Genomic DNA, 12032 nt, shown 5'->3' on the forward strand with positions numbered 1-12032 from the left:
TTCCCTTCTTCATCAGTAAGCCTTTACACATGCTTGCAGTCAGGGGCATGCTTAAGTGCTCTGATGAGCTGGGACCTCAGCCAAGTCTGCATTTTTGCATTATTTAAAGCAGACAGAGATAAGGAAGAAAACACCCAGGTGACCTAATTTGACCCTGGCAATTTTCAGTACTATTCCATCCTTCCAAGAGATGTCTTGTTTTACCTGACAGTTGCTTACATTGCCTTCATGATGGGAAATGTATGTTGGAAATGTTTTCTGCCCAACATGTCTTTTTTTTTTTTGGTCTTTTTGTTCTGTATTATCTACTGCTGTAAGCATTTTCTGCATGCTGTTGACTTACACATTATGTAGCTGACTTTGTTGCTAGTATAATGATTCTGCAAAACATAATTTTTTAAAGCTATGAAGAGATGATGTGATGACATCCAACCAAAAAAGCCCCGGTCTTTAAGGAATCCAAATAAATAAAATTAGGATTATAAAGTTGCTTAACACCCTAGGTTATTTCCATGCTCAAGAATTTTTTCATACAAATTAGTTAAAAACACCATTGCTGTCACCAAACAGCCAAGGCATGAGAAGAAATTGTTGTTTTCTTTGTAGCATCCATGGGTTACACAGATGCCAAAGATACCCTGGGCATTTTGCTTGATGTAGTAATGATTGTATGAGAATTTGCACAGAGAATTGCAGTTTTACTTGTCTTCAGACACGAAACATTTCAAGGAAATTAATCTAAATTACCTACTAAGGGAGTTTACTTAAACTGATTTAAACATGTGGGTAAGCCTATTTCAGAGTTAAAGCAATCTTGATTCAATTTAGCCTCATTTACTTAGCCTGAGTGAATGAAAGAAAACAAAATTAAAGCTGCTTTAATTTTGAGTGAGCGTGTTGATGCAGGTATCTAATGAAGTTTTGCAAACTTAACATTAAATTCACATTGTTAATTAATTTCCCTCTCTGCTGCCCTTGAAAGATGTCAGTATGATGCAACATTAGTATTTTGTTTCATGCTGGAAGAAGTACAGATGTACGAGACAAAGTTTTAGACCTGAAGAGACATATGAATATGGCACCATACAAAATACACCATCCATCCACTGAAAAACCTAATGGTACAAAGATGTAAGCAAAGAAAAGCAGCCATACAGGACCAGAGTTCCTGTGGAATTTTCATTTTCTCTGTTTTCTTTTAGTGAATTAAGGCTGCAAGAACAAGGATTGGTTTTTGAGGTATTGAAAGACTTGGCCTTTATGAAGAGTTTCAGTGACTTCTAAATTACTGGCTTCTCAAGGATTTCTTTGAGGGTTTTCCTACTTCCAGTGGAGATTGTCAAGATATTTTTTTACACTTTCCCAATACTTCAAAATTTTTAAATTCCACAGAATTCTATTCTGAGTTATAATGAATATCTAAACTGTTACTGGATTTGTACAGATGTGATCTAAATAAAATGTGTTCTCTGGTACATAATTATCCTTTTGAAGTTTAAAACAATGGTGTTTGATAGCAAACCAAGTAACTCCAATTTGTGTGAGCACTGTTAGTTAATCTCAGGTCTCTGAAGAGTACAGGACTGGTATAAATATATATCTGTGTATTCATATACCTTGAGTACTGAATTACAAAGACTGTGGGTTTTTGCTGGGGGTTGAGATTTCTGGCAGGTGGATTTGAGATCTGCAGGGATGAATAAGTGTCAGCAACACTGCTTAAAGAGGAAAGTCACTTCTTTCAATCATGTTTATATTCTGGTGGAAGACTTTTGCTAAATTAGAATAGGAAAATGAAGGATAGGAAAGCTCACTAAAAGATAAATGTGCAAACTACTATTTCAGTACATTTAATCAGCATAGCATCCCATATATTTTTTTCTTTTCCACATAATAATCTTCCACATTGACTTGATTATAAATAAATTGAACACTGAACAACAAACTTTTTTTTAAAATTAACATTCCCCTTTTTATCCTCACACCAGATTTTTATACTAAAAAAAAATGCATTAAAAGGTGGGCAAGTTGATCTTGCTCAAAGCACATTTCTTTTATAAAACTGTTGAGGAATAAAAGATGTTCGCCATCAAGAGATTTCAGCCAAACTCTGGAATGACTTTTCTTTACTGTTGATCTAATCAAGTTGGATGTAAAGCTTAACAGCTGAACAAAGAGGATGGTGAACACAGTCCTAGCATTAGAAAGGTTGTTCAAGCCTCAATATCCCTTATTCAATTTCTCATCTCCCCACTCCTTTGAGAGGCTGTAACTGTAAACGTCTCCTGTCAGTTCCAGGACCTTGTGAACCTGAGGACCTCATTGATGGAATCATCTTTGCAGCCAATTACCTGGGCTCCACACAGCTGCTGTCTGAGCGCAACCCTTCCAAAAACATCAGAATGATGCAGGCCCAGGAGGCAGTGAGTCGTGTCAAGGTAGGGGATGTTTATGGGCTGTAGAATACTCTCTCTGATCCTTTGACAGCTGATCCCTGAATGGTGCGGGATCCGCAGCCTCAAACCTCTGCTGAGGTGCACTTGGGTAAGTACAGATCAGTACTGTAAATACCATTAGTTTCCAGTGCTTGCTGTAAAAATACATACAGCAAAATATAAATTATTCCAGAGTCTATTCAAAATTTTTTGGAAGCTGTATAACAAATTCAACTATGAAAGACAAATTGCAGATTGCAATTAGAAAATATTCCAGTGGCAAAGCACGGGATATTTGTTTGACTGTGGTTTTACCCTTTTGTTATTACTTCCTTTAACTTACTACAAATTGAGAAAATTAGTCTCAATATTATTACTTACATTATTATTTTTTGGGACAAGAATATTCATTACTATTGTGTTTGGATTTGGTGTTATTTACAGTGAACAACGTCTTTTAAATATTATACCGTAGACTGCTTCATAGAGCTGTGTGAAGAAAATAGTTTTTTGGTTAAGAATCCAAGTAGGAGATATTTATTTTAGAAGTTACTGTGCCTTTGCTGTAAATACCTCATCTGAATAAACACATGGTTAGTGGCAGATTTTATGCTAGGAGAAAAAGTATGTGCATAGTCAATGAAATATTAATTGCTAAGAATTGCATGGTTTTGAAGGAAATAGTTTGGAAAGGCCACTTACAAGAGATTGTCATGACTGATGATTGATTTAGCATTTAGAAAGAAATGGAATGCAGGAAAGGTCCAGTTCTTTAAACTTTCCAAACCTTCCACTTTCTGTTTAGTATATTGTGATATCTCAAGCTACAGTAAGTAATTGTTGATTGCAATTAACTCCCTAAAAACTTTTGTATATTAATACCAACCCTCCTCTGTCAGTGGTACTTGACTACTCCAGATAGTCATGGCAAGGAGCTTGAGCTATGTTTTGCTCAACAGTTACATGCAGATGTGTGATGAGCGTGGAGAGAAAACCTTGGGTTTAAGATGCATGTGCTGCCATTTTTGACTGCTGTAAATTTGGCAGGATAAGTGTTGGGAGCAGCTGATAACAGACAACACTTTGGTACCGATTCTTTTGTAATCAATTGTCAATGTGCATAACTCCATGAAATCCAAGTATGCTTGAGAACTGCATAAGGTATAAACAAATCTTTCCCTCTTGCACATCCTTCTCCCACTGCTCCCAATTTTTTAATTTTCAGCAGTCTGGATTCACAGTCGAAAAGTTTCCCTGACTTCCCACACTGTCTTTTCTCTTTCCATGTGTGTACATCTGTCTGCATCTTTTTTTTATGCTACTCCTCAGAGGATGCAAAAGGCGGCTAAAATCAAGAAAAAAGCGGTGTGTAAACTGTTTTTCTTGAATGCTAATGTTTACTTACATTTTTGTTGTCCTTATTTTCCATGGAGTGTCATGTCTTTCATTACAGATCCTCATAAAGTTGTCATTTTGGTTTCTTCTTTGGTCCACAGTAGAATAGTGAATGGAGTAAAATGAACTCATTTTCTTCATTGTTCATTTGCTGGAGTGCCTGTCTGCTGCCCTTCTCCTGTTGAATACCTGTGATTTGTTTACTCCAGATGTACAGCCATTGTTATCTGGGAGATGGTTTTTTTTGAATGTAATGCTTATTTTGATTTTACTAACCAAAGCAGTAAGATGTATGTATTTCCTGTGCTTGTGACTTACTGTATATTTATTAAATTATTGTTGACATTTAAAACCAAAATAAATTCACCACACAGTAGCTGGAACAATTCATACAGGAAACATTGCACTCAGTTAAAAACAATATTTCAGATAACTAAATACAGTTGACAAAAATATCACCAAAAGGATGGAAGCAATACAAGTAGTCTCTGCCAAAGTATGTGCTTGCTTTGTATTTTGCTGTAAGATAATTCAAATAAAATTAATCTGAATGAATTGTAGGCATAGCTAAGCCTTTATAACTCCAAAAAAGAATAGAAAATACATCATTCTCATCATGAGCCAGTGTCTGACCTGGAGACTGGTGCCTGGCTTTAGCCCAGGCTGAGACAATCTGTGGCCATTTCATTCTGAGGCCGCTGCCACAGGTGCTGCTCGGTACCCGTTGCAGTGGTGCTGTGTGGCCAAGCAGCCTGGAGGACCACATATGTTCCTGCTGGACCAGAGAATTATGGCAGCTCTTGGACAACGCTTCAGTGAGAGGTAGCAGCTGCTTTGCCACGTGGACAGAGCCAGGACTCACACTTTGGAGTGTGGCATTGCACTGTAATCCCTCTTACTCTGTGACCGTGCCCTCTGATGGGGTATGGAAGTGTTTCCCTAGTGAGCAGTGCTCAGAAGTTGTGGTCTAAAAGTCACCTGATGTCTTTCTGTGATATGACAGAAACATTAGTTCAGTGCTCAGTTCTTTATTTTCTAGGAAAAAACCAAAAAAGCTATAAAAAAAAAGTCCTAAACCCCACCACAGTACTGAGCATCAGTTTGCACTTTTTTTGGTGAGCTCACTGAAAGCAGCAAGGGCTAAACAGCTGATGGGGCCTAAGTCACTTTCTCAGTTCTCCTACTTTTTTAAGTCTGGTGCCTCAAGTACTGAAGTGCATCAGTGAGAAAGTGAGGAAAAAACAGCCATACTTTTTCTCCTGTTTTGGCTATAAACAGAGAATTTTAATACTTGAGCTGTCAGTCCCACGGACTCCAAATTCCCTCTTACCCAGAAAATGAGAGTAGGCTTCACTCTGTCTATGCAATAAATGTACTCTTTGCATGTCTTTAGAAACACCTTTGAATAGCCATCTCTGTAGTGGTTTAAAGTGCAGTTGCCTCACATCACATTATGCTTGAAGCAGTCAGTGAATTTGTCATTCTGAAAAGAAAATTAAAAATCCCGTTGTAACAAAGTATCTGTCTTTTAGACTTCAGAGGGAGATTCCCAGGCCTTGACTGAAGTGGATCTGTTCATCTCCACACAGAGAATCAAAGTTTTAAATGCAGACACACAGGTAAGTTGGATTTAAACTCTTTGAGAATAATGTTGAGTTAGACCATGCTCTTACACGATTAGTGGGACACTACTGAACCTGGATAAATTCAGGTACTGAGTATTCAGAAAGAGCTCCTATTGTTCTAAAAATTGCCACTACAGTAAGACTAACACCAGTTTTGCTTATTTAATGTGTTGGAAGATGTCTGCATGTTGCTATAATTGAGCTATAATTCAATTTAAAAAAAGATTCAAAAGCCTTTCAGAACGCATGCACACCATTCCTCTGGAACAGTTTCAGAACCCAGATTTACAGTCCAACAGGGAAGTCATTTTCTGCTTAGACTTAGCCATTCATATCTTGCCATTTTTAACAATTAATCTCAATTTTTTTCCATAAATCGCCATCCTCTTGCCTAAGGTAAGTTCTTAACCATTCATATAAAAGCAGCATCTGGAGACCACAGCAATGATCAGCCTCATCTTCTAGGAATGCTTGTATGTTCAACAAGAGGTGATCTTCATAAAAAGGAGTTTTTGAGGAATTTACAACTAAATACATATAATTTCTAGTAATCTCAGAAGATCTCTTAACTTTGATCATACTTACAGAAAGTCTTCAAATTTTCATTCTAATGAGAGGCATTGAAAAGGGCAATTTTAACAACGTTTTGTCAGAAGTAAATAATGTCAAATCAATCGTTTTCTTCTGTTTCGGAATATATTTGTCCATGGCACAGAAGCAGCACATGTCATCTCTTCACTTAAATAAGGCTTTAGTATCATATATTTTCTAGATTATATGATCTAGATGAAAGAGATAGAAGCAGGCTTAATAACTTCAGAATGGTGTTATGTCTGATATATTGCTATCTGTGTGGCAATGTAAAGAGAAACAGGGCAGAGGGATACTCACAAGCATGTTTCTCTAGTGTAGAACTGTTCAATATTTTCACAAACAAGAGAAAATGGTTATTGAACTTGAAAATTGGTGTATCAGATCAGAGTTCAGAAATATGGCTAAATGAATAAATGAGCTGAAACGATAGGAGACACTTAAGCAAAGATAAATGTAGCACTCTACATTTAGGGTTTTGGTTTTAATTGTTATATAATTTGGTTTTTTAACAGTGGAAACTATGAAGCACCTTCTTCTTCCTGAAATTTAGGGGAACATTACTATCCTTTAATCTGAGGGTAATGACAGTATGTCCAGGAAAAGGATTATTTTTCTTTTAATATAAGCAGATATCCTTAACATGCCACTAGAACTCCCAAGAGATGCACCAGACGAGTCGAACAGCCCATCTTAACATGGGCAGCAATATTTAGAACCTGCCATCCATAAATCATCCTGAAACTGCATTTCATCCACCATAAGCAATACCACTATTGGTTATGGCTCAGCCTTTTTTTGACCTCATGGTAAACATGCATCATCCAGAGATTATGTTATCAAAGCTGATAACTACTTTTTGCATTAGCAGAAAATAAAATGCTCATAATCATCAATGTAAAGATGACTACAGACAGTTATTGATAAATGAACAGCTACAGTTTGTAGTTGGAATGTATGGCAGTTAATAGGTACGGTCTCTTCGCTGAGTAAGGACTAGTCTTGGTGGAAGTCACTCTTCTTACTTTAAATAGTTCAACATTTCAGCTGAATACCAATCCTTTTAAAAATAAAAAGGGAAGGTCCTTTGAAGTAGTCCATAAACACTGTCAAAGGAACTGTCATCTTACTCTGCTGATCCCCTGAGATTTGTAGTGATGCAAAATGCAATGCTCCATGATGAATGGTGTCATATCTGAGCTGTTCAACCAGATGAAAATAGTAATAGTGGAAATTGTTCTAATTCCAGGCTCTCTAGGGCTTGCCCTGGGGTTTTGGTGGTGTTTTTTATTTGTTGGTTTGGTTTTGTTTGGGGTTTTTTTACAGTGTGTCTTTCAGAGAGCTGTAACAGAATTATGCCCATGACTTTTAGCATTTTTGGCTTGGTAACACTTTTCACTGCTAGTGAAGTTCCTGACTGGCGTAATTACCATGGGTCTATTTCAGCTGGAGTGGCAGCTGGCAGAGACAATCTGTACTTTCATGGCTTTATCAATTACATAAACCCTATTTATGCAGTGTGCCATGGGTTTTAACCCATCTGTAGTGTTGTATAGCTCACGTGAGGTAACAGCTGAATGAAAATGTAAAATTCCCATTCAGAAAAATAACACGCAGCAAGGTTCAAAATGCTGAGCAGCACCAGTCAGGTGTATTCCCAGGCTGGAAGAGAGCCAGCAGTGGTGATTCTGTTGCCCTCAGCAGCACTAGGAAATGGCACCCCTGCCACTTTTTAGTTGCTTATGCATTTACTTGCTGAACACGTTCAGCCCAAGTCGAGCACCTGTGTAGTAGGGACGCAGTAGGAGCAGCCTTAGGGTTGGCCATGTGCCTTGTTGACAGGAGAGGAATTCTTCCCTGTGCCACAGCTTTGTGGGGTTGCACTCAGTGCCGCAAACTAGCAGAACCTCTCCCAGCTTCTTGCTCAGTCAGTGAAGAGAAGCTGGGAGTGCAGCAACTGGGAAAATGAGGAAAGAAAAATAAAGATGTAGAGCTCGCAAATGTGTATGTGCAGAGCCTCTGGTGCGTGATTGGCTCCATAAAATCGCCTGACTCATTAGGCTGTCTAATTCACACTCCCACGGGACTACAGCACTTTAAAGCTTGGAGGAATGCTTAGGTTTTCTCCTTCAGCTGTTCTTTGGGTTTCAAGAGAAGCAACAAACAAGATTCTAAAAGAATTGCATGGAAAAGAATCTGAGAAAGGGCGATCTAGACAGGAGAAGAGAACAGTGGTTTCAGAAAAGGCTGAGAGAGGCTGAATTTCTAAGGACAAATCTAAGGATAGTAAGGATGGAATGGACAGGACTAGAAAAGGGATAAGGGAAAGAATAGGGAGGCAAATGGGCAGAGGTGGAGGGATTTATGGGAAAGTAATAAAGGAGGCGGTGAAAAAGAGATATTGGTAATGGAAGACAAAGTATAATGGAATATGGAGTGAGAAAGGAAAAAGTAAGTAGAAAATAAACACATGTTTACAGTCACTAGATAGTATTTGCCTTATTCCTAATTGTAAGTGCATTAGACAGGAAAAATATGGGAGGGGTGGGGGGAATGATTGCTTTCACCCATACAAGAGGGAAAAAAAAAAAAACCCAAACCCTTTGAGTAACCTCTATGTGATGATATGGGCAGAAAGCCTTTCTTGGCAGGTGAGATTAAATGCCTTCATTTTCCCAGTGCATTCACTCTTGTGCACACTACATGTATGATTACACCCTTATACAATACTTGGTGCACACTGCTGAAAAGCAATTATCTCTGCAGAGCTCCCAACATCCTGCTGAGAGATGTCCATTATAAAACATTTCTCCATTCTGACAGAAGTGCTGTAAATCCTCCTGAGTACCCACAGCCGTTAGAGACACTCCCCAGACCACCTCTTAACCATCATTACTTTTTGTAGGTTAGGGATAAGCATTACTTCAAGCCTGAGAAGAATCATTACAGTAATTTTAGGGGTAGTGATTATCTTCAGCAAGACAAGTGGTTCTAAGAAACAATGATAATTTATAGTTTTCTCTGACAAGTTAAATTGTACTGAAATTCTTAAAACAATTACTTTTGTTGACTTGAAAAACAATACTTCTTCCTTAGACCTTAGAAAATTGTTCAACTAATGCTAAACTAGTGCCAAGCTGTTTATATAAAGAATGCTGCTGCTTATATAAATTACTAAAATTGTGAACTATCTCATACCACATTTTTTTGTTCCAATTCAGACAGAATTTGGTGGATGCTTTTAGCTGTTCAGGATGAGGGACAGAGATGGTCAGGACACATCCTCAACTAGTTTGATCAGTAAAACTATTATGCTTCTGGTTGTTTCTAGTTTGAGCAATAGATAAAATCCTGGAAAAACTCCAAACTGACTGGTGACCCCAGCTAGAAGCAGTTTTCAGATGTGCCTTTTCTGTTTAAGAACAGTTCATCTTTACAATGGCAAAATGTGTAAAGAAATAACATAATTTTCCAACACCATGAAAATATATACAAAACAGTAGCACAGCTCTTCATTCTTGCTTTACAGTAGTCACCATGCTGTATTTGCTCAGGCAACACTTCCATTGAAGCCAATGTCTTGAACAGCCACTCTGCTTCCATTGGGAGTTGGGGCCCATCTATTGCCGAGGGAATATCCGGTCTGGGCCCATAGGAAGTGCTTCTGTAGCTTCTGTCTTTCTCAAGCAGCAGGCTGTTAAGGAGAGGGGAGCTGCAGTATTTGTAGGAGAGCAGCAGGCATGGGGAACGGCTTTGTTTGTCCTTGCTTTGTGCAGGAAACAATGATGGACCACGCGCTGCGCACCATCTCCTACATCGCCGACATCGGGAACATCGTGGTGCTGATGGCGCGGCGCCGCATGCCCAGATCCGCCTCCCAGGACTGCATTGAAACCACTCCTGGTGCCCAGGAGGGAAAGAAACAGTACAAAATGATCTGCCATGTCTTTGAGTCAGAGGATGTAAGTAAATGGAATCAATTTATTTAAACAACATAGGTCATGTAGAGATCTCTGAAGTCAATGGCCATTCATGGGCAAAATTAACCTGTGGGATATCAAACTGATCATTCATCCTGGATTGTCACATCCTGTAGTCCAGTGGGTTGGCACAAAATGACACATATGTGCCTCCAGACACTTGGAATGAGGTGGAACCATTCTGGACCTCTTTCTAACTGAAGCCAAGTTCCTGAGAACATCTACTGCCTTGGCACAAGGCTGCCCTCTACCCAGTCCTGGTTCCCTGTGACTACTGACCTGTAGTTGTACATACTCTCAAACATACTCTCAAACATACTCTCTTGATCCTTTGGTGTTTAGGAACACATTCAGCTGTTTATTTTTCAGTTCTCTTTTTTCATCCCTAACAAAGATTATGGATTAGAATTTTTATATAGACCCATAGAGTTCTGTACATCTCTGCTGTACGTCCTGTTTCACTGTTGTGAAAAGTGCCGATGTGCCATTCCATACCTCTTGAGACAAAGGAAGATGACCTTCCTTTACTGCCGTTGTATATCCAGGTTTGGGTTTGTAGTGAAATAGGTACTTGTATTTGAAGTGGCAGAGCAGGGGACTCCAACCTAAAACATTTATGGAAAAATATACCAAGCCAGTAAAACAGAAAAAGCAGAATTTGTTGTCTGTTTCTAACTTGACAGTAAGAGGCAGAACTAAACATCACTGTTATTATAGGAATAACTCTAGATATAATTTCTGTCATACCGATTAAAAAATAATGGAGTTCTTTGGGTCAGACAGTCATAACTCAGAGGTTGCATATATTTTTGAGCTAAGTAATCCATTTTCATTATTTTAAAGCAATTAAGCCTGTGAAGGAGAAATGGCATTGTCTAAATGTTAGAGTGCTAGACTGGGGTTGTTCAGAGACTGAGTAAGCTCAGCTCTGTCACAGCTTTGCTTGGGTGACCTTTTCAAGCAACTTAATTATCTCTAAGCTGTGCATAATGATGGAGACTTTCATAAACATTCACAAGACCTCAGAGACAGAGATGAAATTAAGATGTGAGAACTGGCTGTTACTGGCAGCAATAGAATAGAGTGTGACATCTGGAGATGTTTGTTTTAAGAATGTAGAATGAAGGCAAAAGCAGAGGATGAATTACAGAGAAAGCAGTGGCAATGGAGATCAGAAGGATCCTGTAAGGACTGGTGATAAAACTTTAATAATGGAATGACATGAAAATGCCCTGAGTGACTTCTGTACTACCACCATACTACCCAAGGCAGTGGCCACAGCACCAAGCCTAACCCAGTTCAAGAAGCATTCAGACAATGCTCTCAGGCACAGGGTGGAATTTTGGGGATGTCCTGTGCAGAGCCAGGAGTTGGACTTGATCCTAAGGGGATCAGCATATTCTGTGATTCTGTACAAACCTCTTAGTATAGAGGTAAGACTTGAAAACATGCTTTAAAATATGAAAAAACAACTTGTGACTGGGTAGCCTACTTATGTTCTTAATTTTCTAAAGTAATTTTTATGTCAAGCAGATTGGTGCTTTTGTGTACTGCAGAACAAATGAAATAAGGCAACAACCTTTTAGCATCAAAGAAAACACTTGATCAATAGATTGTAAGAAGATACAGATTTATAATATCCAGAAAAATCCATGCATTCAAAATGCATTTAAAATGTACTGACTGTCTAAGAAGGTGTGTTGCATTTCCAGAATACAGGTTTGATTAGTAATATTTTTAGGGAGTGTAAGGTGCAGTTAACTTCTCATATCATCAGCATTTACTCATATGCTCCGATGACCCCACAAATGATGACCCACAAATATACAAACCTCAGCATGGCATTCTCCTGTGAGCTGCAGTAAACTCAAACAGGGAAAAAATAATTCACGTGTAGAAAAAGTGGACTACAAGTTCCTTTTACTGATCTCTCTGTGTTCCCTTGCCATCTAGTGGAATGTGCAGGTAAGTGCTCCAAAATTTAAGAAAAATAGGGGGTTTTGAAA

At 38.5% G+C, this 12032-nt stretch overlaps 1 protein-coding gene across 2 annotated transcripts in view; it reads left to right on the top strand.

Moving 5' to 3' along the window:
• Positions 1-12032, top strand: part of APBA2 (amyloid beta precursor protein binding family A member 2) — a 91094-nt gene that overhangs the window by 67287 nt on the left and 11775 nt on the right. Inside the window, exons 5-8 of one of the 2 annotated variants that reach the window (XM_008636989.2) lie at positions 2293-2438; positions 3765-3800; positions 5363-5449; positions 9823-10008. In XM_008636989.2, the coding sequence (XP_008635211.1) occupies positions 2293-2438; positions 3765-3800; positions 5363-5449; positions 9823-10008 (455 nt within the window). The remainder of the gene's footprint in view (positions 1-2292; positions 2439-3764; positions 3801-5362; positions 5450-9822; positions 10009-12032) is intronic. The other variant, XM_008636995.2, reaches the window with a different exon arrangement.

The sequence above is a fragment of the Corvus brachyrhynchos genome, unplaced genomic scaffold, assembly GCF_000691975.1.
Source record: "Corvus brachyrhynchos isolate BGI_N302 unplaced genomic scaffold, ASM69197v1 scaffold200, whole genome shotgun sequence".
Taxonomy (NCBI): Eukaryota; Metazoa; Chordata; class Aves; order Passeriformes; family Corvidae; genus Corvus; species Corvus brachyrhynchos.